The 23,239-nt window shown below is 46.0% G+C and overlaps 1 protein-coding gene across 9 annotated transcripts in view; it reads left to right on the forward strand.

The window, feature by feature from the left end:
• RNF10 (ring finger protein 10) overlaps positions 1-23,239 on the forward strand; it is a 47,258-nt gene that overhangs the window by 18,089 nt on the left and 5,930 nt on the right. For 5 of the 9 annotated variants that reach the window (XR_001893039.3, XR_635208.3, XM_009181842.3 and 2 more), the window contains 11 exons: positions 3,465-3,664; positions 5,986-6,076; positions 8,323-8,507; positions 8,587-8,723; positions 11,996-12,156; positions 14,174-14,299; positions 14,561-14,852; positions 15,039-15,172; positions 16,583-16,700; positions 16,939-17,040; positions 18,622-18,777. Coding sequence is in view for 7 of the 9 variants with exons in the window: in XM_009181842.3 (XP_009180106.1) it covers positions 3,465-3,664; positions 5,986-6,076; positions 8,323-8,507; positions 8,587-8,723; positions 11,996-12,156; positions 14,174-14,299; positions 14,561-14,852; positions 15,039-15,172; positions 16,583-16,700; positions 16,939-17,040; positions 18,622-18,777 (1,702 nt within the window). In the remaining 2 variants the exon portion in view is untranslated. Of the gene's footprint in view, positions 1-3,464; positions 3,665-5,985; positions 6,077-8,322; positions 8,508-8,586; positions 8,724-11,995; positions 12,157-14,173; positions 14,300-14,560; positions 14,853-15,038; positions 15,173-16,582; positions 16,701-16,938; positions 17,041-18,621; positions 18,778-21,138; positions 21,293-23,239 lie in introns of those variants that run through there. The other 4 variants (XM_003907261.4, XM_009181844.3, XM_021923029.2 and 1 more) reach the window with 3 other exon arrangements.

Consider the following 23,239-nt stretch of genomic DNA (forward strand, 5'->3'; position numbering starts at 1 on the left):
TGCATCCCTGTGTTGTCCAGGCTGGTCTCAAATTCCTGACCTCAGATGATCCTCCCTCCTTGTTCTCCTAAAGCCCTGGGTTGTAGATGTGAGCCACTGTGCCCATCCTAGTGTTTTTTTTTTTTTTTTTTTTTTTTGAAGTGGAGTTTTGCTCTTGATGCCCAGGCTGGAGTGCAATGGTGTGATCTTGGCTCACTGCACCCTCTGCCTCCCGGGTTCAAGCAATTCTCCTGCCTCAGCCTCCCGAGCTGACCTTGGGTGATCTGCCTACCTCAGCCTCCCAAAGTGCTGGGATTATAGGCATGAGCCACCACTCCCAGTTGCCCATCCTGATTTTATTTTTAAATTTTAGATTTTATTTTTTAGACACAGTCTCACCCGGTTGCGCAGGCTGGAGTGCAGTGGCTATTCACAGGTGTGATCATAGTCCACTGCAACCTTGAATTCCTGGGCTCACGTGACACTTTTCAGCCTCCTGAGTGGCCGAGAGTGCGGGTGTGCATTACCGTGTCTAGCTTTGTATTTATTTTTAAAGGTTATATTAGTCCATTTTCTCATTACTATTAAGAACTACCTCAGACTGGGTAATTTATGAAGAAGAGAGGTTTAATTGACTCACAGGTCTGCAGGCTGTACAGGACACATGGCTGGGGAGGCCTCAGGAAACTTATGGCAGAAGGTAAAGGGGAGGCAGACACATCTTAGGAGGAAGACTGCGTAAGAGGAAGTGCTACATAGTTTTTGTTTGTTTGTTTGTTTGTTTGTTTTTCGAGACGGAGTCTCACTCTGTCACCCAGGCTGGAGTGCAGTGGCGCTCTCTTGGTTTACTGCAACCTCTGCCTCCTGGGTTCACACCATTCTTCTGCTTCAGCTTCCCGAGTAGCTGGGACTACAGGTGCCCGCCACCACGCCTGGCTAATTTTTTGTGTTTTTAGTAGAGACAGGGTTTCACCATGTTAGCCAGGTTGGTCTTGGATCTCCCGACCTCGTGATCCGCCTGCCTCGGCCTCCCAAAGTGCTGGCATTACAGGCGTGAGCCACCGTGCCCGGCCAGTGCTACATACTTTTAAACAACCAGATCTCATGAGAACTCACTGTCATGAGAACAGCAAGGGGGGGAGTCTGCCCGCATGACCTAATCACCTTTCACCAGACCCCGCCACCAGTATTGGGGATTACACATGAGATTTGGGAAGGGACAAAATCCAAACCATATCAAAGGTTATATACCATGGTTCTGTATGTATAGAATATCTCAGAGTATGTTCATTGCCTCTGGAAGAGAAATTGCCTTTCATCATGTCTCTTTTTGTATGTGCAAGTGCTGCTTGGCAAAAATCTTCAAATTTGACTAAGCAGCAAAAGCCTGAAGTTTGCCTTTCCTTTGACCCAATAATTCCTCCTGTACATTCAAAAGAAATAATTGTAGGTGCTCAAGTATTTGCGCATAAATGTATCAAAAAATGTGTTTCTCACAGCATTATCTTGAAACAGTGGAAAAGCTCTCCAACAATCTGTGCCATACAATAGGGCATTAAGCTCTGGTATACCCATGCAACATCATGAATGGTATGCAGCTATTTGAGGTGACTAGCGAAGTGTTTATAACATTAAATGGGAAAGGGGAGTTGGGAAATGCCCTAGCTGACTTCCATTCATTTTAATGCAATTTGGGAATGTTAAGAGGACTGAAATACACGTTGATGTGATTTCTTCCATCTTTGCTTGCAGTGGTGTTTCTCGTATGGTTTCTTGGCCAACCTTATAAACTGTTGCTGAATCTACTGATTGGGTTTATTTCTGGACACAGAGCTAGTCTGCCGACATGTTCCAGTTCTGTCGGTTTTAATTAACAGTAAATAACTGTGTCTTAGATGGGAGGTCTGGTAGGATCCAGAACCTAGGGCAGTTAGCAGCTCTGCCTGCAAGCCACCTCCAGAGTGTGGCTACACAGGCCCACTTTGCCAGAAGCAGACCAAAGAACAAGTAGTTAACAAGAGTGAAGGTGTAGGAGTCCTATGGGACTGTTGAAAATATTAATCCAGTTAAGTAAATCTTTGTGATTCAAGATAGCTAGACGCATTCATGCTGGGTTTTTTTGTTTTGTTTTGTTTTGTTTTTGTTTTTGAGACGGAGTCTCGCTGTGTCGCCCAGGCTGGAGTGCAGTGGCCGGATCTCAGCTCATTGCAAGCTCCGCCTCCCGGGTTTTTACGCCATTCTCCTGCCTCAGCCTCCCGAGTAGCTGGGACTACAGGCGCCCACCACCTCGCCCGGCTAGTTTTTTGTATTTTTTAGTAGAGACGGGGTTTCACCATGTTAGCCAGGATGGTCTCGAACTCCTGACCTCGTGATCCGCCCGTCTCGGCCTCCCAAAGTGCTGGGATTACAGGCTTGAGCCACCGCGCCCGGCCTTTGTTTTGTTTTTTTAAAGACAGTTTCACTCTTGTTGCACAGGCTGGAGTGCAGTGGCACGATCTCAGCTCACTGCAACCTCCCACTTCCAGGTTCAAGCGATTCTTCTGCCTCAGCCTCCCGAGTAGCTGGGATTACAGGTGCCTGCCACCACGCCTGGCTAATTTTTTTGTATTTTTAGTGATCGTCTGCCTCGGCCTCCCAAAGTGGTGGGATTACAGGCGTGAGCCACCGTGCCCAGTTTTATTTAATTTTTTGAAAAAGGAATAAAAGAATGGCTACTCCATATAAAAAGCAGCCTTTTTAGTTAATACTTTTAAAAATTTTTTTATTTTTTTCTGAAACAGGGTTTCTGTCGCCCAGGCTGGAATGCAGTGGTGCGATCTCGGCTCACTACAACCTCTGTCTCCTGGGTTCAAGTGATTGTCCCACCTCAGCCTCCTGAGTAGATGGGATTACGGGTGCCCACCACTGCCCCCGACTAATTTTTGTATTTTCAGTAGAGATGGGGTTTCACCACGTTGGCCAGGCTAGTCTCGAACTCCTGAACTTAAGTGATCCGCCTGCCTTGGCCTCCCAAAGTTCTGGGATTACAGGTGTGACCCACCGTGCCAGGCCTTTAGTTAATACTTTAAGCTATGTAGGCTGGCAAGGTGGCTCACGCCTATAATCCCAGTACTTTTGGAGGCTGAGGTGAGGGGATCTCCTGAGGTCAAGAGTTTGAGACCAGCCTGGCCAACATGGCGAAACCCTGTCTCCACTAAAAATACAAAAACTAGCTGGGCATGGTTTAATCCCACACGCCTGTAATCCCAGCTACTCAGGAGACTGAGACAGGAGAATCACTTGAACTTGGGAGACAGAGGTTGCAGTGAGCCAAGATTGTGCCATTGCACTCCAGCCTTGGTGACAGAGTGCGACTGCGTCTTGGGGGGGAAAAAAAAAAAAAAGATTTGTGTAGAAGGAGGGTTTTTTTTTTTTTTTGGGTTTCTGCTGTAAATCAGTAAGTGTCATCCTAATCTGAAATACTGATTCATTCTCATTCTCCCTAGGTAGCAGAGGCTCAACGGGCAGAGTTTAGCCCTGCCCAGTTCTCTGGTCCTAAGAAGATCAACCTGAACCACTTGTTGAATTTCACTTTTGAACCCCGTGGCCAGACGGGTCACTTTGAAGGCAGTGGACATGGTAGCTGGGGAAAAAGGAACAAGTGGGGACATAAGCCTTTTAACAAGGAACTCTTTTTACAGGCCAAGTGAGTATTGCTACTCCTCAGAGAATAGGGAAAGTGGGACTCTCCGGATAACTGTGGTGCCGCTGTGAAGAGGCTTTTTTTTAAGCTATTGTGGGAAAGAAGCAGAAAGGGAATTGGTCTCGTTCTTTTTCTGTTCACCCCTGCCCCGCCCTTCCTTCCTTTTACCCACTTTCCAGGTGGATGTTTTTGGTACTTAATGCTTAAATAACTGTGTTAGTATCATAATGAGGTAGAAAACATGTTTGGAATTGGACCCAGATTTGAATCTTGTTTCGGCCTTTGACCTTAGGTAACTTACTTAACTGCTTTGAGATTCAGCCTCTCCTTTATAAGGAAGAGGAAATTTTTTTTTTTTTTTTTGAGACGGAGTCTCGCTTTGTCACCTAGGCTAGAGTGCTGTGGCGTGATCTCGGCTCACTGCAACCTCGCCTTCTGGGTTTAAGCCATTTTTTTGCCTCAGCCTCCCAAATAGCTGGGACTACAGGTGCGCACCACCACACCTGTCTAATTTTTGTATTTTTTTTTTTTTTTGATAGAGATGCAGTGGCTCATGCCTGTAGTCTCAGCACTTTGGGAGACCAAGGTGGGTGGATCACCGTATTGGCCAGGCTGGTCTCGAACTCCTGACCTCGTGAGCCATCTGCCTCGGCCTCCAAAGTACTGGGATTACAAGCATGAGCCACTATGCCCGGCCAGGAAGAAGAATTTTTTTTTTTTTTTGAGACAGTCTCTGTCTGTTGCCCAGGCTGGAGTGCAGTGGCGCGATCTCTTGGCTCACTGCACGCTCTGCCTTTCCTGGAGCTTCACGCCATTCTCCTGCCTCAGTCTCCCGAGTAGCTGGGACTACAGGCACCTGCCACCTCTCCTGGCTAATTTTGTTTTTGTAATTTTAGTAGAGATGGGGTTTCACCATGTTAGCCAGGATGGTCTTGATCTCCTGACCTCATGATCCCCCCACCTTGGTCTCCCAAAGTGCTGGGATTACAGGCATGAGCCACTGCGCCCAACCAGGAGGAGAAAATTTCTTAAGGGACAATTGAGTGACAAGTTGAAGTGCTTGGCATATATTTGCTCAAATATGATCCCCTTTTGTTTCCTTTTGTGTGGCCTTAGTCATAATTTAAGATTTGACCTAGGATCTAGACTGAAGTAACCTTTTTGTACTTCATATGAACTGGTTTCAAATAGTGATGACAGTGTGTTTTTTTTTTTTTTGGTGACCGAGTCCTCCTCTGTCGCCCAGGCTGGAGTGTAGTGGCGTGATCTCGCCTCACTGCAACCTCTGCCTCTCGGGTTCAAGTGATTCTCCTGCCTTAGCCTTCTGAGTAGCTGGGACTACAGGCACGTGCCACCACGCCCAGCTAATTTTTTTTGTATTTTTAGTAGAGAGGGGGTTTCACCATGTTAGCTAGGATGGTCTTGATCTTCTAGACCTTGTGATTTGCCCGCCTTGGCCTCCCAAAGTGCTGGGATTACAGGCGTGAGCCACCGCGTCTGGCCTAATTTTTCTATTTTTAGTAGAGATGTTGTTTCACCCTGTTGGTCAGGCTGGTCTCTAACTCCTGACCTCAAGTGATCCACCCGCCTTGGCCTCCCAAAGTGCTGGGATTACGCGTTTGAGCCACGGTGCCTGGCCGTGAACAGTCTTTTCAACTGCCTTGAAGACTAGCTATTTTCTGGGGTTCTAAGGGGTGAGAGGAAATCTGGCTTACTGCTGTTGGATGGAGTCACAGTCTAGGTTAATTTTAGTTCAAGGGATGCCTTCAGGGAATTTGGCTGGACTTGGAAGCAGAAAAAAACAGTTCATGGATTTAGACTTCTGCCTGCTGCGTCTTTGGGTTCTTTCCAGAGCCGGAGTTCAGAACTGAGGCTGAGGTCCTAGTGCAGTGCCTCATGAACCAGAGCTGCTAATGACCTGCATTTGATTTCTTTTTTTTTTTTTTTTTTTTTTGAGACGGAGTCTCGCGCTGTCGCCCAGGCTGGAGTGCAGTGGCGCGATCTCGGCTCACTGCAAGCTCCGCCTCCTGGGTTCACGCCATTCTCCTGCCTCAGCCTCCTGAGTAGCTGGGACTACAGGCGCCCACCACCGCGCCCGGCTAATTTTTTGTATTTTTAGTAGAGACGGGGTTTCACTGTGGTCTCGATCTCCTGACCTTGTGATCCGCCCGCCTCGGCCTCCCAAAGTGCTGGGATTACAGGCGTGAGCCACCGCGCCCGGCCCCTGCATTTGATTTCTAAGTGAATAGATGACAATTTCTGCTGAGGGCTTATTGGTAGATTCTAACAGTCTAGCTTTTTCCTGTCTTTTTTCCTCTTTCTAGCTGCCAGTTTGTGGTGTGTGAAGACCAAGACTACACAGCTCATTTTGCTGATCCTGATACATTAGTTAACTGGGACTTTGTGGAACAAGTGGTGAGTAGCTCAGCCAAGCCCATAAGCTATGAATGGGAGACAGCGCTAAATAAAGGCACTGTGCTGACGCAGCAGCTGTTGGCTGTGTTCACTGCTTGACAACCTTTTCTGCCTGGCCTTTCTATAGATGTTTCCCAGAGGTCAGTTCCTGGTTCTTCCTGGAGTCCATTTTGTGACTAACTGGCTCTGGCCTGTAGGGATGGTGTATGAAAGGCTCTGATCTGAAGATATGTAAGCTGGGAAGTAGTAACCCCTTACCCTCCTGACCTGGGTTGGGCTCATTACAGGGCCATTGCTTCAATGGCAACCATTCATAGCAATCACTATCAAAGAAGGCCCCAGCCTTGTGGCAGGTGAGCACATGAATGAGCCACACAGTTGTACTTTTTTTTGAGACGGAGTCTCGCTCTGTCGCCCAGGGTAGAGTGCAGTGGCGCGATCTTGGCTCACTGCAAGCTCCGCCACCTGGGTTCACGCCATTCTTCTGCCTCAGCCTCCCAAGTAGCTGGGACTACAGGCGCCCGCCACCACGCCTGGCTAATTTTTTGTATTTTTTTTAATAGAGACAGGGTTTTACCGTCTTTGCCAGGATGGTCTCGATCTCCTGACCTCGTGATCACCCCGCCTCGGCCTCCCAAAGTGCTGGGATCACAGGCATGAGCCGTTGTGCCTGGCTTTTTTTTTTTTTTTTTGAGACAGTCTTGCTCTATCGCCCCAACTGGAGTGCAGTAGCGGGATGTCGGCTCACTGTAACCTCCACGTTTTGGGTTCAAGCAGTTCTCGTGCCTCAGCCTCCTGAGTAGCTGGGATTACAGGTGCGCACCACTATGCCTGGCTAATTTTTGATTTTTATTAGAGATGGGGTTCCACTGTGTTGTCCAGGCTTGTCTCAAACTGCCAGCCTCAAGTGATTGACCTGTCTCGGCCTTCCAAAGTGTTGGGATTACAGGCGTGAGCCACCATGCCCAGCTTCAGTTGCACTTTCAAAGCCACTGATGTGTTTTCTACTGAAGTTACAAACTCTTGGTATCCCCTTGTTGGTCCTAATAGAGTATCTGTTGAAGAACAATAATTTCAAAATGATGGGCCCTTTTTTTTTTTTTTTTTTTAATGAGCAGGGCCTTTTGACCTTAAAGCTTGAACTCTCACTACTGTGAAAATGTACAAAATCATCTGAGAATGGCATAGAAGGCATAAAAACTTGTTTTATTAAAAAAAAAATTAGTCATATAAAGTGAAGTCTTTTTTTTTTTTTTTTTTTTTTGAGACGGAGGGTCGCTCTGCCGCCCAGGCTGGAGTGCAGTGGCCGGATCTCAGCTCACTGCAAGCTCCGCCTCCCGGGTTCACGCCATTCTCCTGCCTCAGCCTCCCGAGTAGCTGGGACTACAGGCGCCCGCCACTGCGCCCGGCTAGTTTTTTGTATTTTTTAGTAGAGACGGGGTTTCACCGTGTTAGCCAGGATGGTCTCGATCTCCTGACCTTGTGATCCGCCCGTCTCGGCCTCCCAAAGTGCTGGGATTACAGGCTTGAGCCACCGCGCCCGGCCAAAGTGAAGTCTTTTTAATGTGTTCTCTGTTGGAAATTACTGGTAGATTACTTCTAGACCCTTTTTAGGCCTTTTTGCATACATATTAAGTTTTTTTATAAATGGGAATATAGTGATTTGTAATTTTTTTCTATGTAAAGTAGAACCCCCCAAATACCTATTGTGTATTAGTTTTATTGTATTAAACCGTTGTTATGGTTTCCTTAGTGATTTGCTTAAAGAGCTGTCATACAAAGCCGGGCGCGGTGGCTCACGCCTGTAATCCCAGCACTTTGGGAGGCTGAGGCGGGCGGATCACAAGGTCAGGAGATCGAGACCATCCTGGCTAACATGGTGAAACCCCGTCTCTACTAAAAATAGAAAAAAATTAGGCAGGCGTGGTGGCGGGCGCTTGTAGTCCCAGCTCCTCGGAGGCTGAGGCAGGAGAATGGTGTGAACCCAGGAGGCGGAGTTTGTAGTGAGCCGAGATTGCGCCACTGCACTCCAGCCTGGGCGACAGAGCGAGACTCTGTCTCAAAAAAAAAGAGCTGTCATACATGTATCTACATTGTTAAACAGTTTTAGGAAGATATGTTGAGTATAAGGATGTACAGGGATAGAGATGAGAGAGATGGGGATGAGAGAGTAGAGAGGCCTGTAACTTTTAGCAGTCCCTAATCAATTCTGCAAGCAGTGAACATTTGGTGGCATTTTGTTTCAGCGCATTTGTAGCCATGAAGTGCCATCTTGCCCAATATGCCTCTATCCACCTACTGCAGCCAAGATAACCCGTTGTGGACACATCTTCTGCTGGGCATGCATCCTGCACTATCTTTCACTGAGTGAGAAGACATGGAGTAAATGTCCCATCTGTTACAGTTCTGTGCATAAGAAGGATCTCAAGAGGTGAGATTGAGACATTTACTCAATTAGATTCCAGTCTGTTCACTCCTTGCCCTGCTACATATAAGTGTCCATGTTTCAGTGTTGTTGCCACAGAGTCACGTCAGTATGTTGTTGGTGATACCATTACGATGCAGCTGATGAAGAGGGAGAAAGGGGTGTTGGTGGCTTTGCCCAAATCCAAATGGATGAATGTAGACCATCCCATTCGTCTAGGAGGTGAGTTCTTTAAATTTGGGGGACAAGTAATCCTATTTCATACCATTCATGAAATTAATTCCAGATAGATTGAAGAAGTAAATGTAAAAAATCCGAAAGTTTTAACCCTTTTATTTAGAAGAAAATATAATTTTTTTGTAAATCCTCAGATGTGCATCTGTCTGAAGGATTGTGTGTTCTCATTTGGGTGGTAAATATGTGTGTGTAGTATTTTTTTTCCTAGTGATTTTGACTGTTTAAATGCTTAACAACTTAAAACATTAAAAATGTGTATTGATTTAAAAAAAAATCCTCAGATATGGGTGGATTTTTGAGCCAGGCTGAAATGATAGATGCTATAAAATATTGATAAATTTTATTATTTTTTTTATTTTTTATTTTTTTGAGACGGAGTCTGGCTCTGTCACCCAGGGTGGAATGCAGTGGCACAATCTTGGCTTACTGCAACCTCCGCCTCCCGGGTTCAGGCGATTCTCATGCCTCAGCCTCCCGAGTAGCTGGGACTACAGGCGCACACCACCACGCCTGGCTAAGTTTGTATTTTTAGTTGAGACGGGATTTCACCATGTTGGCAGGCTAGTTTCGAACTCCCGAGCTTAGGTGATCCGCCCGCCTTGCCTCCCAAAGTGCTGGGATTACAAGCACTAGCCACCGTGCCCGGCCCATTTGATTTTACGAGAATGAAACTTGTATCTGAGATTTCTTTTTTTTTTTTTTTTGAGACCGAAAAAAAACCCCATGAAATGAAAAATAAGCTGCAGAACAAGATGTTATTATTTGTCGTTTATGATGAAACTTTTATTTCTTTTTCTTTTTTTTTTTTTTTTGAGACTGAGTCTTGTTCTGTCGCCCAGGCTGGAGTGCAGTGGCGCGATCTTGGCTTACTGCAAGCTCCGCCTCCTGGGTTCACGCCATTCTTCTGCCTCAGCCTCCCAAGTAGCTGGGACTACAGGTGCCCACCACCACACCTGGCTAATTTTTTGTATTTCTAGTAGAGACGGGGTTTTGCCGTGTTAGCCAGGATGGTCTCGATCTCCTGACCTCGTGATCTGCCCACCTTGGCCTCCTAAAGTGCTGCGATTATAGGCATGAGCCACTGCACCCAGCCAAAACCTTTATTTCTTTATAAACGTGGGTATATAATTATATAGAAAAAGGTTTGAAGGATACATAATCAAGTTTGCAAATGTTAACTCTGGGCAGATACTAGGATATTTGAGGGTAGGAAAACGGCATTATCAGGGAGGTCTGAAGATAACATTGTTTTAAGCTACTTAGAAAGTACAGAAAATGTGGGCCGGGCACAGTGGCTCACGCCTGTAATCCTAGCACTTTGGGAGGCCAAAGCGGGTGGATTACCTGAGCTCAGGAGTTCCAGACCAGCGTGGGCAACACGGTGAAACCCGTCTCCACTAAAATACAAAAAATTAGCTGGGTGTGGCAGCGTGCGCCTATAATTCCAGCTACTTGGCAGCTGAGGCAGGAGAATTGCTAGAACCAGCCTGGGCGACACAAGTGAGACTCTGTCTCTCAAAAAAAAAAAAAAAAAAAAAAAATAAATAAATAAATAAATAAATAAAAGTACAGAAAATGTGGAGGAGGGAAGTAAAACAAATAAGTCATCCATGATCCCTTTACTCATAGGCATCCCAGAACCTTATCTATATATATTTTTTCTATGCATGTATATTTTTGTGAGATTGGGATTTGATTTGCAAGTCAGCATCTGTATTTCTCCATGTCCCTAATTGACCCTTAGAAAAACACGTCTAGGCCGGGTATGGTGGCTCACGCCTGTAATCTCAGCACTTTGGGAGACCGACGCAGGTGGATCACTTGAGGTCAGGAGTTCGAGACCAGCCTGGCCAACATGGTGAAAATCCATCTCTACTTAAAAAAAAAAAAAAAATTTGTGTTGGCACATGCGTAAATCCCAGCTACTCAGGAGGCTAAGCAGGAGAACTGCATGAACACAGGATGGTGGAGGTTGTGATGAGCTGGGATTGCACCACTGCACTCCAGCCTGGGTGACAGAGGGAGACTCCATCTCAAAATAAATAAAAAAGAAAACCATTTTCAGTGTCCACAGAATTTTGGTTAATGAACATACTGTCATGTCATTAACTCTTTTTTTTTTTTTTTGAGATGGAATCTCACTTTGTCGCCCAGGCTGGAGTGCAGTGGCATGGTCACGGTTCACTGCAGCCTCGACCTCCTAGGCTCAAGAAATTCTCCTGCCTCAGCCTCCCATTAATTAATTAATTACAATTTAATTTAAATTTAATTTAAAAATTAAAATTTTAATTTAAAAATGTTAACTGGGCATGGTGGTGTAGTTAATTTTTTATTTTTGGCAGAGATGAGGTCTTGCTGTGTTGCTAGGCTGGTCTTGAACTTCTTTTTTTTTGAGATGGAGTCTCGCTCTCTTGCCCATTCTGGAGTGCAGTGGTGTGATCTCGGCTCACTGCAACCTCCACCTCCCAGGTTCAAGAGATCTGCCTCAGCCTCCTGAGTAGCTGGGATTACAGGCTCCCGTCACCATATTCAGCTAATTTTTTGTATTTTTAGTAGAGACGGGGTTTCTCCATGTTGGCCAGGCTGGTCTCTAACTCCTAACTTCAGGCAACCCACCTGCCTCAGCCTCCCAAAGTACTGGGATTACAAGTGTGAGCCACTGCGCTGGGCCACCATTTCTTTATTCTTTTTTTTTTTTTTTTTTTTTGAGACAGAATTTTGCTTTTGTTGCTCAAGCTGGAGTGCAGTGGCATGATCTTGGCTCACTGCAACCCCTGCCTCCCGGGTTCAAGCAGTTCTCCTGCCTCATCCTCCCGAGTAGCTGGGATTACAGGCATGCACCACCACGCCCAACTAATTTTTTGTATCTTTAGTAGAGACGGGGTTTCACCATGTTGGTCAGGCTAGTCTCGAACTCCTGACCTCAAGTGATCCACCCGCCTTGACCTCCCAAAGTGCTGGGATTACAGGTGTGAGCCACGGTGCCTGGCTGGTTTGAGTTTTTCTGATATTACATACAATGCTGTAATAATAAACGTTGTGTGACTAAAGTTTAGACTGCATCTCTGGGTTTCTTAGATTTCTTGTATCAAGAACAGAGCTACAGACCTTATTTTAAGACTGTTGTTAAATTATTTTCTTAGGGAATTATCCCATTTTCACCACAAAGAAAAGGCTGTATTTGAAAATTCCTATTTAGCTACACCGTCATGAACTTTGAGTGTTGCATTTCTTTGATCTTGCTGGCCTTCTTATAGATGAACAACACAGCCAGTACTCCAAGTTGCTGCTGGCCTCTAAGGAGCAGGTGCTGCACCGGGTAGTTCTGGAGGAGAAAGTAGCACTAGAGCAGCAGCTGGCAGAGGAGAAGCACACTCCCGAGTCCTGCTTTATTGAGGCAGCTATCCAGGAGCTCAAGGTGAGAGGATGCATTGAAGACGCTAAAACCTTTTCACTCTCTCGGCAGTCTCTGGTGAAAACCAGAAATGCTAAACCTTTTCACTGTGTTGGGGGTGAGTTGATGGACACTGGGGTTAAATTAGTTCCATTCCACATTTAAGACAATAAGCAGAAAATGGCTAAAAAAGCCAATTTGTTTTGCGCTTTGTTTGATGACAGCAGAGAAGGTTTAACCTAGGGCTTTTAAAGCTCTTTCTAGAGCTGAAAGGAGCAAGTCAAAATGATTTTATAACTAATTGTGACAGTGGAGTTTTTTAGATTAGCTATGTTCTTCAAGGAAGAGTTTTTTGTTTTCTGGGAAAATACTTAGGGTTCTATTCTAGAGGTGTTTTGAGAGACATTGTGGAGAAAGTATTATGGCCTGCCCAGTATGCCTTAGGAGTGCCTGAAATGGCAATAATTACACAAGGATAGAATTCCTTGGGTCTTGGATCTTCCACAACAGGAAATTTTGAAGCATCACAACCACTGGTTGTTAGGCTCCGCCTTGAGATACTGATTGCATAGGTTAAGCTCAGTAGGCTCAGTAATTTGCATTATAACAAGTTCTAGGGTGATTCTGATGGCTGCTCATCCCCAGACCACACTACTGGAACCACTGATCTAGCTTAGAGCAGTAGAAGCCCATATTTATTGAGTGATTAGCATTTGATAGGACCGGTGCTATGCACATTTATCTCACTTAAACTTCTAGTGTGGTAGATAGCACTATCCCCTTTCATGGATGAGGAAACAGAATCATGGGTTGGGTAATTTGCTAGTAAGGGATGCAGCTGGTATTTGAATTCCCTTCTCCCTGACTCCTAAGGGATCCTTGGGTAGAGTCCTGTATATTTAACTTTTGCTTTCTTACTATAATACATTGCAGCCGTATTTGTTCAAATGCCATTACAGGCATAAGAAAGGCTACATAGAATTAGAACTGTCCAGGCTGAGGTGGGTGGGCCTACTACTCTGGGCCTCTCTGTCTGAGCATAGTTTGTAAAAACTAGGTTAGTTTCATATTCTTAGATTTCTGTTCTGGAAGTTTTTTGTAGTGTTGTCAGTGTCAGATTCTCTTTTTTTTGTTTGTTTTGTTTTAACTTTTAAGTTCAGGGGTACAAATGCAGGTTATGTCATAGGGGTTTGTTATACAGATTCTCACCCAGGTATTAAGCTTAGTGCCCATTAGTTATTTTTCCTGATCCTCTCCCTCCTCCCACTCTGCACCCTCTGATAGGTCTCAGTGTTTGTTCCCCTCTATGTGTCCGTGTTTTTCATCATTTAGCTCCCACTTGGAAGTGAGAACATGCATGCGATATTTGGTTTTTCTTTTCTTTTTTTTTTTTTTTTTTGGGACGGAGTTTCACTCTTGTTGCCTAGGCTGGAGTGCAGTGGCGTGATCTTGGCTCATCACAACCTCTGCCTCCCAGGTTCAAGTAATTCTCCTGCCTCAGCCTCCCGAGTAGCAGGAATTACAGGCATGCCCCACCATGCCTGGGTTATTTTGTATTTTTAGTAGAGATGGGGTTTCGCCACGTTGGTCAGGGTGGTCTTGAACTCCCAACCTCAGGTGATCCGCCCACCTCAGCCTCCCAAAGTGCTGGGATTATAGGCATGAGCTACCACACCTGGCCGTATGTGTCTTCATAGTAGAATGATTTATATTCCTTTGGCTATATACCCAGTAATGGGATTGCTGGGTGAAATGGTGTTTCTGTCTTTAGGTCTTTGAGGAATCACCACACTGGCTGAACTAATTTACATTCCCCAGTGTCAGATTCTAAGCAGATTCCAATTCTTAGTGGGTATTGCATGCTTTTTGCTTCCTGTTTCCCTCAAAGTTGAGATATTTAAGCACCTAACCTCCTTCCCATTGGGTCTCATTGCCTTTTAACTTTTGGTCCTGTTGAGAGGCCATTCTAAGCCCTTGCCCTTCAAGCTAAGTGTGTTTCTGGAAACTTAACTTTCTCTGGTGTTTTCTCTGGCCACGCTAGACTCGGGAAGAGGCTCTGTCGGGATTGGCTGGAAGCAAAGGGGAGGTCACTGGTGTTGTGGCTGCTTTGGAACAACTGGTGCTGATGGCTCCCTTGGCGAAGGAGTCTGTTTTTCAACCCAGGAAGGTTAGTGTGTTCCTGTTACTAAGTGGCTGCCATTCCTCAAATACTGTCATTGAGCTGGTAGGCATTACTGTGAGATCTAAACCTTCTCAAGAGAAGAGGGGACAATGAGTATTTTCTGTATGCTTGTTACTAGTTCTTTCCCCAGGGGTGTTAAATCAGTGAACACGACAGCTAAGATAAACATCTAGGGAGCTTGGTTCTTAGGCCTACATTTGCCACATTGCTTTCGGAAAGCAGGAGATATACTTTCTGTTGATCTAGAGTTTGCTGCAACAGGGTGTGCTGGAGTATCTGTCTGCCTTCGATGAAGAAACCACGGAAGTTTGTTCTCTGGACACTCCTTCTAGACCTCTTGCTCTCCCTCTGGTAGAGGAGGAGGAAGCAGTGTCTGAACCAGAGCCTGAGGGGTTGCCAGAGGCCTGTGATGACTTGGAGTTAGCAGATGACAATCTTAAAGAGGGAACCATTTGCACTGAGTCCAGCCAGCAGGAACCCATCACCAAGCCAGGCTTCACACGCCTCAGCAGCTCTCCTTGTTACTACTTTTACCAAGGTGAGGGTGCCTGAGGAGAGGGCTGGGTTGCCGCAGAGGTGTTTCAGATGCGACCCTGCGCTGTAAGCAGAGGAGCGCCACTAGATCCAGGGGCTTGGGTGGCTTGAGCCCTTGGGCATGGGGAGGGGTGAGGGGCCTTCTGGGGACTGGCCAAGACTGGTGTGTGATAGAGCCTCTTGTCCTCAGCGGAAGATGGGCAGCACATGTTCCTGCACCCCGTGAATGTGCGCTGTCTCGTGCGGGAGTACGGCAGCCTGGAGAGGAGCCCCGAGAAGATCTCAGCAACTGTGGTGGAGATTGCTGGCTACTCCATGTCTGAGGTGAGGCCTTCCTCTAGAAATGGAGGGTCAGGCAGCAATATTAACCTAATCTCTTTGAGGTAGGCTTAGCCATCCTAAGTTCACAAACCTTCAAGGCCTTTAGTTTTTGTATTTTTAGTCTTCCTGTCAGTGATGGTGCTATGAATTCTTTGTAAGTGAGGTGCCCCCTCAGCATGAGTGCTGCTCCCTGCTTCATTGATTGTAGTTTGGAGATGTAGATATTTCCTCCTTTTATTCAAGATGGAGTTTATTTTTGTTTGTTTTCCTCCTTATTGCTTGGGAGAAATGTCACAAATTTGTTGTAAGATTTAAAATTAGACTCTTTGAGTACTATAAATTTTTCATCAAACATGCAGGAGAAGAATAGAAACGAAAGTAAATGGGTTGGGTGTGGTAGCTCACACCTGTAATCCCAGCACTTTTGGGAGGCTTAGGCAGGCAGATTGCTTGAGGCTAGGAGTTTCAGACCAGCCAGGGCATTTCTACAAAAGATACAAAAAAAATTAGCTGGGTGTGATGATGTGCACCTGTAGTGCCAGCTACTCAGGAGACTGAGGCAGAAGGATCACCTTAGCCCGGGAGATCAAGTCTGCAGTGAGCTGGCCTGGGTGACAGAGCAAGACCATGTCTCAAAAAAAAAAAAGAAAAAAAATATTGGGCTTCATTTCTACTATTTCAGGCCAAGTGTCTTTTAGTAGGGAGATCTGCTTTATCTTCCTTCCCAGTTATTCTATCAGTGGTTCCCACTTTTTTTTTTTTTTTTTTTGAGACGGAGTCTCGCTCTGTCGCCCAGGCTGGAGTGCAGTGGCCGGATCTCAGCTCACTGCAAGCTCCGCCTCCCGGGTTCAGGCCATTCTCCTGTCTCAGCCTCCTGAGTAGCTGGGACTACAGGCGCCCGCCACCTCGCCCGGCTAGTTTTTTGTATTTTTTAGTAGAGACGGGGTTTCACCGTCTTAGCCAGGATGGTCTCGATCTCCTGACCTAGTGATCCGCCTGTCTCGGCCTCCCAAAGTGCTGGGATTACAGGCTTGGGCCACCGTGCCCGGCCCCCACTTTTTTTTTGTTCTGCTTTTCCGCCAACAAATAACTTTTTATCTTCGCTGTTCATCCCCCTCAGCTGTGGGCCCTTAAAAATCAGAAACAGCTGATTGGTTTTAGATTATTTGTTGCCGGACTCAATTCACTCCTTTGCAGCACAAACCAAAAATAACGGGATTTGGTTGCTTATTCCACCTTGCTGTAGGTTGACAGTTTCTCTTTGACTTTTCAAAATGAGGATAATTGAGCACTACTGTTTTCAGCCCCAGTGCTGGCTGTGTTATGTATATATTGTTGGATATCTGGGTTAGGACCCCCTGCTTTCAGAGTTAGGTTTGCTTTAGTTGAGTATTGGTCCTTTTTCCAATGTAGGATGTTCGACAGCGTCATAGATATCTCTCTCACTTGCCACTCACCTGTGAGTTCAGCATCTGTGAACTGGCTTTGCAACCTCCTGTGGTCTCTAAGGAAACCCTAGAGATGTTCTCAGGTGAGAATGCCCCTGCTCTGCTTCTCTTTATAGTAGGATTCAGGGATGCTTGTGGCTAGAAATCCAGTGTGGGAGGAAACTTACGAAACTGTATCATGAATCCTAGTACCTCCTAAACACTTCATCTGTTCATCTAGTCCAGCTGGGCCTACTGGTGTGGGCTTAGCTGCTAATACTGGGAGGAGGTGATGGGTAGGTTGTCCTGGGTCTACCTCTTTACAACCTGACCAATCCGCAGATGACATTGAGAAGAGGAAACGTCAGCGCCAAAAGAAGGCTCGGGAGGAACGCCGCCGAGAGCGCAGGATTGAAATAGAGGAGAACAAGAAACAGGGCAAGTGTAAGTTCAGGAACTCTCATCTTTGACCAGTACTGCTGTACATCATTGTCTGGAACTCTGTCTGAGACCTGGGAGCCAGACCTTAGCGACTTGTTTTCTTCAGCTTTTAAATGTGAATCATGAGAGCACCTCCTTAATAGTCTTGCTTGCAAATGTAATGAGTTAATATGGGTCAAAGTGCCTAGCACATAGTAAAGATGAAGATGAAATTCAGCGTTGGTAATAGTGGGCGATATAAACCTGTTCAAGAGATGGGAATTGGGGCTTTGCTGAGAATGCTGGGGGCCATTGTTCCCTATGCTTTCTGGATCACTGACTCTGTATTAAAGGGGATAGCTGTACACAGCAAGTCTGCCAGGAGGGTCTGATAAGATGGAAACCTTGATAGACTAGGAAGTGCAGGAAGTTGGATTTAAGAGATCTTTCATAGCAGTAAGCACAGCCTTTTGATCTGGTTCTTCAAAATAAGCTTTATTGGATCCAGGAGATTAGTGTGACATGAGGTCCCGTTATCCACCAGAAAACAAGGAATTGAGTCCTTGGCCAAGAAAAGCACTGTGGTATTTTGACTCCATATGGCATGGAAACATACATTCTATATCTCAAGTGGGGTAAGTGTGTACTTGGGGTCCCAACACTGTGTAGGTGTTTGGCACATGTCCTGAACTTTGAGAAAACTGATATTTCAGGAATAGGATTTTTTGTTTTAACCTTTTTATTATGGAAATATCAAGACAAGTAGAACAGTGTAATTAACCCCCATGTTTGTCACCCAGCCTCAATTATTAATCGTTAGAACAAGGTTAACTATATTAAAGACATTATAGAAGGACAGTATTGTAAATTTGGGTTTTAGCTTGTCTGCATCCTCTAGATCTTTTGGGGATATGCATGTATGGTGTCTTCAACTGTTGGAAACTATTTGAAAAATTTAGGCCAGGCGTGGTGGTTCACATCTGTAATCCCAACACTTTGGGAGGCCAGGATGGGCAGATCATTTGAGCTCAGGAGTTCAAGACCAGGTTGGGCAACATGGTGAAACCTCGTCTCTTTAAAAATTCAAAAAATTAGCTGGGCATGGTGGCACGTGCCTGTGGTCCCAGCTACTCAGGAGGCTGAGGTAGGAGGATCGCTTGAGCCTGGGAGGCAGAGGACGCAATGAGCAGAGATCGTACCACTACACTCCAGCTTGGGTGACAGAGTGAGACCCTGTCTCAAAAAAGAAAAAAAAAAAATTGGCCGGGCGCGGTGGCTCACGCCTGTAATCCCAGCACTTTGGGAGGCCGAGGCGGGCGGAACACAAGGTCAGGAGATCGAGACCATGGTGAAACCCTGTCTCTACTAAAAATACAAAAAATGAGCCGGGCGCGGTGGCGGGCGCCTATAGTTCCAGCTACTCGGGAGGCTGAGGCAGGAGAATGGCGTGAACCCAGGAGGCGGAGCTTGCAGTGAGCCAGGATCGCGCCACTGCACTCCAGCCTGGGCGACAGAGTGAGACTCCGTCTCAAAAAAAAAAAAAAAGAAAAAAAAAAATTGAAGAATTCTGTGAATGGGTTTACAAGGGTTATCTTTCTTTTGCAGACCCAGAAGTCCACATTCCCCTCGAGAATCTACAGCAGTTTCCTGCCTTCAATTCCTATACCTGCTCCTCCGATTCTGCTTTGGGTCCCACCAGCACCGAGGGCCACGGGGCCCTCTCCCTTTCTCCTCTCAGCAGAAGTCCAGGTTCCCATGCAGGTAAACAGGTGAAATTTAATAAGTTCACCCATCCGGTAGACCTTATGCAAAGCTTTGGTGTCTGAATTTACAATCCCGGCCCACCCAGCATGGTGTGGACTTCAGGAGCATAACCTTACTTTGGTAGTCCTGAGGTACATCAAATTCTTAATGTTTATTCATCCTTCCCACTTGCTATGCTGACTGCTTTACCCTGCCCGCTTCTAAGCACCTCAAGGAGCTCTTTAGGCAGGATAGTTGAACCTGGATTCTTCCCTTTGACCCAGCTGTTTTTGTTTCTAGTTTTTATGTTTGAGATACTCCCCTGTATGCCTAAACCTCTTTGTACATGTCTTTTTATTGAAGCATTGTTTATAATAGCTCCAAAAAAAGAAAAAGGTTGGAAAGCCTACCAATAAGAAAATGACTAAATTATAGTATTTATATTATAAAATATTTCACACCAAAAGGCCAGACGTGGTGACTCATGCCTGTAATCCTAAGCACTTTGGGAGGCCGAGGTGGGTGGATCATGAGGTCAGGAGTTCAAGACTAGCCTGACCAACACCGTGAAACCCTGTCTCTACTGAAAATACAAAACTTAGCTGGGCATGGTGGCAGGTGCCTGTAGTCCCAGCTATTCAGGAGGCTGAGGCAACAGAATTGCTTGAACCTGGGAGGCAGAGGTCGCAGTAGACAAGGTTACACCACTGCACTCCAGCCTGGGCAACAGAGAGACTTGTTCTCAAACAAAAAAAACATTCACACCTGTCGAAGAAGGGAATAGTTCTATTCATGTACTAATGGGAAGGTAATTTGTAGAACAAGAATAAATATTTGTAGGTTTTTAAAAAAAAACACCACCACCACAAAACTAAAGCATTTCATTATGGGTTTATATTTATATATATATATGTAAATGCATAGAAAAACTTCTGCTAGAAGGCAGGGGAGGAAATAAAAAAATATGAAATGTATAGAGGAGAATTGAAGGCCAGGCACGGTGGCTCACACCTGTAATCTCAGCAGTTTGGGAGGCCGAGGTGGGCAGATCCCCTTGAGCTCAGGCGTTCAAGACCAACAAAATTTTGTCTCTACAAAAAATACAAAATTTAGCTGGGTGTGGTAGTGTGCACCTGTAGTCCCAGCTACTCGGGAGGCTGAGGTGGGGGTGTGGCTTGAGTGAGCCTAGGAGGCAAAGGTTGCAGTGAGCCCAGATTGGGCCACTGCACTCCAGCCTGGGCAACACGGCCAGACCCTGTGGAAAAAAATACTGAGACAGATGTGTTCCAAATTGGTGGTAGTGTTACATTCTAAGGAATGAGATTGGATTGAAATGTTCAAATGGGCCTTTAGTCTTAAAAAAGTTTGTCTTATATATAAAGAATGTTTAAAGTGTTACGAAATTAAACACTTAAAGAGCTACTATAATTTCAGAGAATTCTCTTTTGTGATCTTCGTCTGATAAGCCTGGCAGATGGCTTTTTTTTTTTTTTTTTTTTTTTTGAGATGGAGTCTAGCTTTGTCACCCAGGCTGGAGTGCACTGGTGCAGTCTCAGCTAACTGCAACCTCTGCCTCCTGGGTTCAAGCAATTCTCCGGCCTCAGCCTCCTGAGTAGCTGGGATTACAGGTGTGCGTCACCAAGCCTGGCTAATTTTTGTATTTTTAGTAGAGACAGAGTCTCTCCATGTTGGCCAGGCTGGTCTCGAACTCCTGGCCTCAAGTGATCTGCCTGCCTCAACCTCCCAAAGTGCTGGGATTGCAGGTGGGAGCTGCTGCGCCCAGCCTGTTTGCTTTTAAGAGATAGGGTCTTGCTCAGTGCTGTGGTGCAATCATAGCTCACTGCAATCTTGAACTCCTGGGCTCAAGTGATCCTGCCTGAGCTTCCCAGAGTGCTAGGATTACCGGTGTGAGCCACTGCACGTCGCCAAGAGAGATACTTTTTGATGCTTATGACTGATTTCTCAGGTATTCTTGTTTTGTTTTGTTTTAGATGGAGTTTCACTTTTGTTGCCCAGGCTGGAGTGCAATGGTGCAATCTCGGCTTACTGCAACCTCCGCCTCCTGGGTTCAAGCGATTCTCCTGCCTCGGCCTCCCAGTAGCTGGGATTACAGGCACGCGTCATCACACCTGGCTAATTTTGTATTTTTAGTAGAGACAGGGTTTCTCCATGTTGGTCAGGCTAGTCTCGAACTCCCGACCTCAGGGGATCCGCCAGCCGACCTCAGGTAATCCACTTGCCTTGGCCTCCCAAACTACTGGAATTACAGGCGTGAGCCACCGCGCCTGGCCTCTGTAGGGCATTCTTAACAAAGTGTCCATCATTGGAATATTTAAAACTTTTGGTGATCATTGTATTCATATGCATATCATTTTGCAGATTAGGAACCTGTGGCTGAGGCAGGTACTTAGTGGCAAGAACTGGGATTAGAACCTGGTTCTTGAGGACTGCACTACTGTGACGCTCTTCTGCTTAACTGAGAAAGGAGCATATGAAGGACTGTGGCAGATCATTAAATACATTATTTGTGATATGCATTTGTTTTTTTCTTTTTTTTTGAGATAGGGTCTTGCTCTGTCGCCCAAGCTGGAGTACAGTGGTACAATCTCGGCTCACTGCAATCTCTGCGTCCCAGGTTGAAGCAATTCTCGTGCCTCAGCCTCCCTAGTAGCTGGATTACAGGCATGCACCACCATACCCTGCTAATTTTTGTATTTTTAGTAGAGATGGAGTTTCGCCATGTTGGCCAGGCTGGTGTCAAACTCATGGCCTCAAGTGATCTGCCTGCCTCGGCCTCCCAATATGCTGGGATTACAGGCTTGAGCCACTGTGCCCAGCATATCTGTGATACCAAGATTGTGTTTTCACATACTATCCTTCCTGAAAGCTGTTTTTTGTTTTGTTTTGTTTTGTTTTTGACGGAGTCTCACTCTGTCGCCCAGGCAAGAGTGCAGTGTTGCGATTTTGGCTCACTGCAACCTCCCCCTCGTGGGTTCAAGCAATTGTCCTGCCCCAGCCACCCGAGTAGCTGGGACTACAGGCGTGTGCCACCATGCCTGGCTAATTTTTTGTATTTTTAGTAGAGATGGGGTTTCACCGTGTTAGCCAGGATAGTCTCGATCTCCTGACCTTGTGATCCTCCCGCCTCAACCTCCCAAAGTGCTGGGATTACAGGCATGAGCCACCACACCCAGCTGTGTGTTTTTTTGGTTTTTTTTTTTTTTTTTTTTTTGAGACGGAGTCTCGCTCTGTCGCCCAGGCTGGAGTGCAGTGGCGCGATCTCGGCTCACTGCAAGCTCCGCCTCCCGGGTTCAGGCCATTCTCCTGTCTCAGCCTCCCGAGTAGCTGGGACCACAGGCGCCCGCCACCTCGCCCGGCTAGTTTTTTTGTATTTTTTAGTAGAGACGGGGTTTCACCGTGTTCGCCAGGATGGTCTCGATCTCCTGACCTCGTGATCCGCCCGTCTCGGCCTCCCAAAGTGCTGGGATTACAGGCTTGAGCCACCGCGCCCGGCGTTTTTTTGGTTTTTTTTTTGTTTGTTTGTTTATGATGGAGTTTTGCTCTGTCACTCAGGCTGGAGCACAATGGCATGATCTTGGTTCACTGCAACCTCCACTTCCCAGGTTCAGGTGATTCTCCTGTCTCAGCCTCTCAAGTACTCAAGTAGCTGGGATTACAAGTGTCCACCACCATGCCCAACTAATTTTGTATTTTTAGTAGGGATGGGGTTTCACCACCTTGGCCAGGCTTGTCTTGAACTCCTGACCTCAGGTGATCTGCCCGCTTCAGCCTCCCAAGTGCTGGCATTACAGGCGTGAGCCACTGCACCCGGCTTTTCTGAAAGTTTAAGCTCTTAATGTATTTAAGCAAGAGCAATTGGCTGGTCCTAGTAATAAGAGTACTGACCATGGGAGGGCCTGCTGCTGGGGAGAGAACAGGGCCCTTCTTGTCCAACACTGTTCAGGGTAGTGGATAGACTCATCTGTGGGAAGTGTTCAGCTGTAGTCAGAAAGGATAGAGAAGTGTATTACCTCGGGAGTATCGGGGGAAAGTTTGCACCCTCATGCTGGATCTTGTTGATGTGTCTTGGATTCTGATTGAATATTCCCAGGTCATAGTGTCTACTATCGGGAATGTAAAGGCTGAGCTGATTAAAATTTTATCTTTTTCTGGGAGGTGTTTCATACGTGTAAAACCAGTCCCTGACAGTACCTAGCCTTGAGAGCCAGCCTTTGTGAAAAGTGTCACATTTCAAAAGCAGAGACTTTTTCTTATGGTAGGAGTAGATTCTACCATGACTCCTAGTGTTACTGTAACCATGAAGCTTTTCCCTCTTCCTATGGTCACTGATTTCACAGGTGATATTGTTGGCTTTTTAAGAACATGGGAGAGTTGAAAGTTGGATCAATGTTTGCTTTTTTTTTTTTTTGAGGGGATGATTTATAATTTTCCAGACCTGACTCAGGGCTCACTCATCTCT

This window comes from Papio anubis, chromosome 9 (genome assembly GCF_008728515.1).
Source record: "Papio anubis isolate 15944 chromosome 9, Panubis1.0, whole genome shotgun sequence".
In the NCBI taxonomy this organism is placed as follows: domain Eukaryota; kingdom Metazoa; phylum Chordata; class Mammalia; order Primates; family Cercopithecidae; genus Papio; species Papio anubis.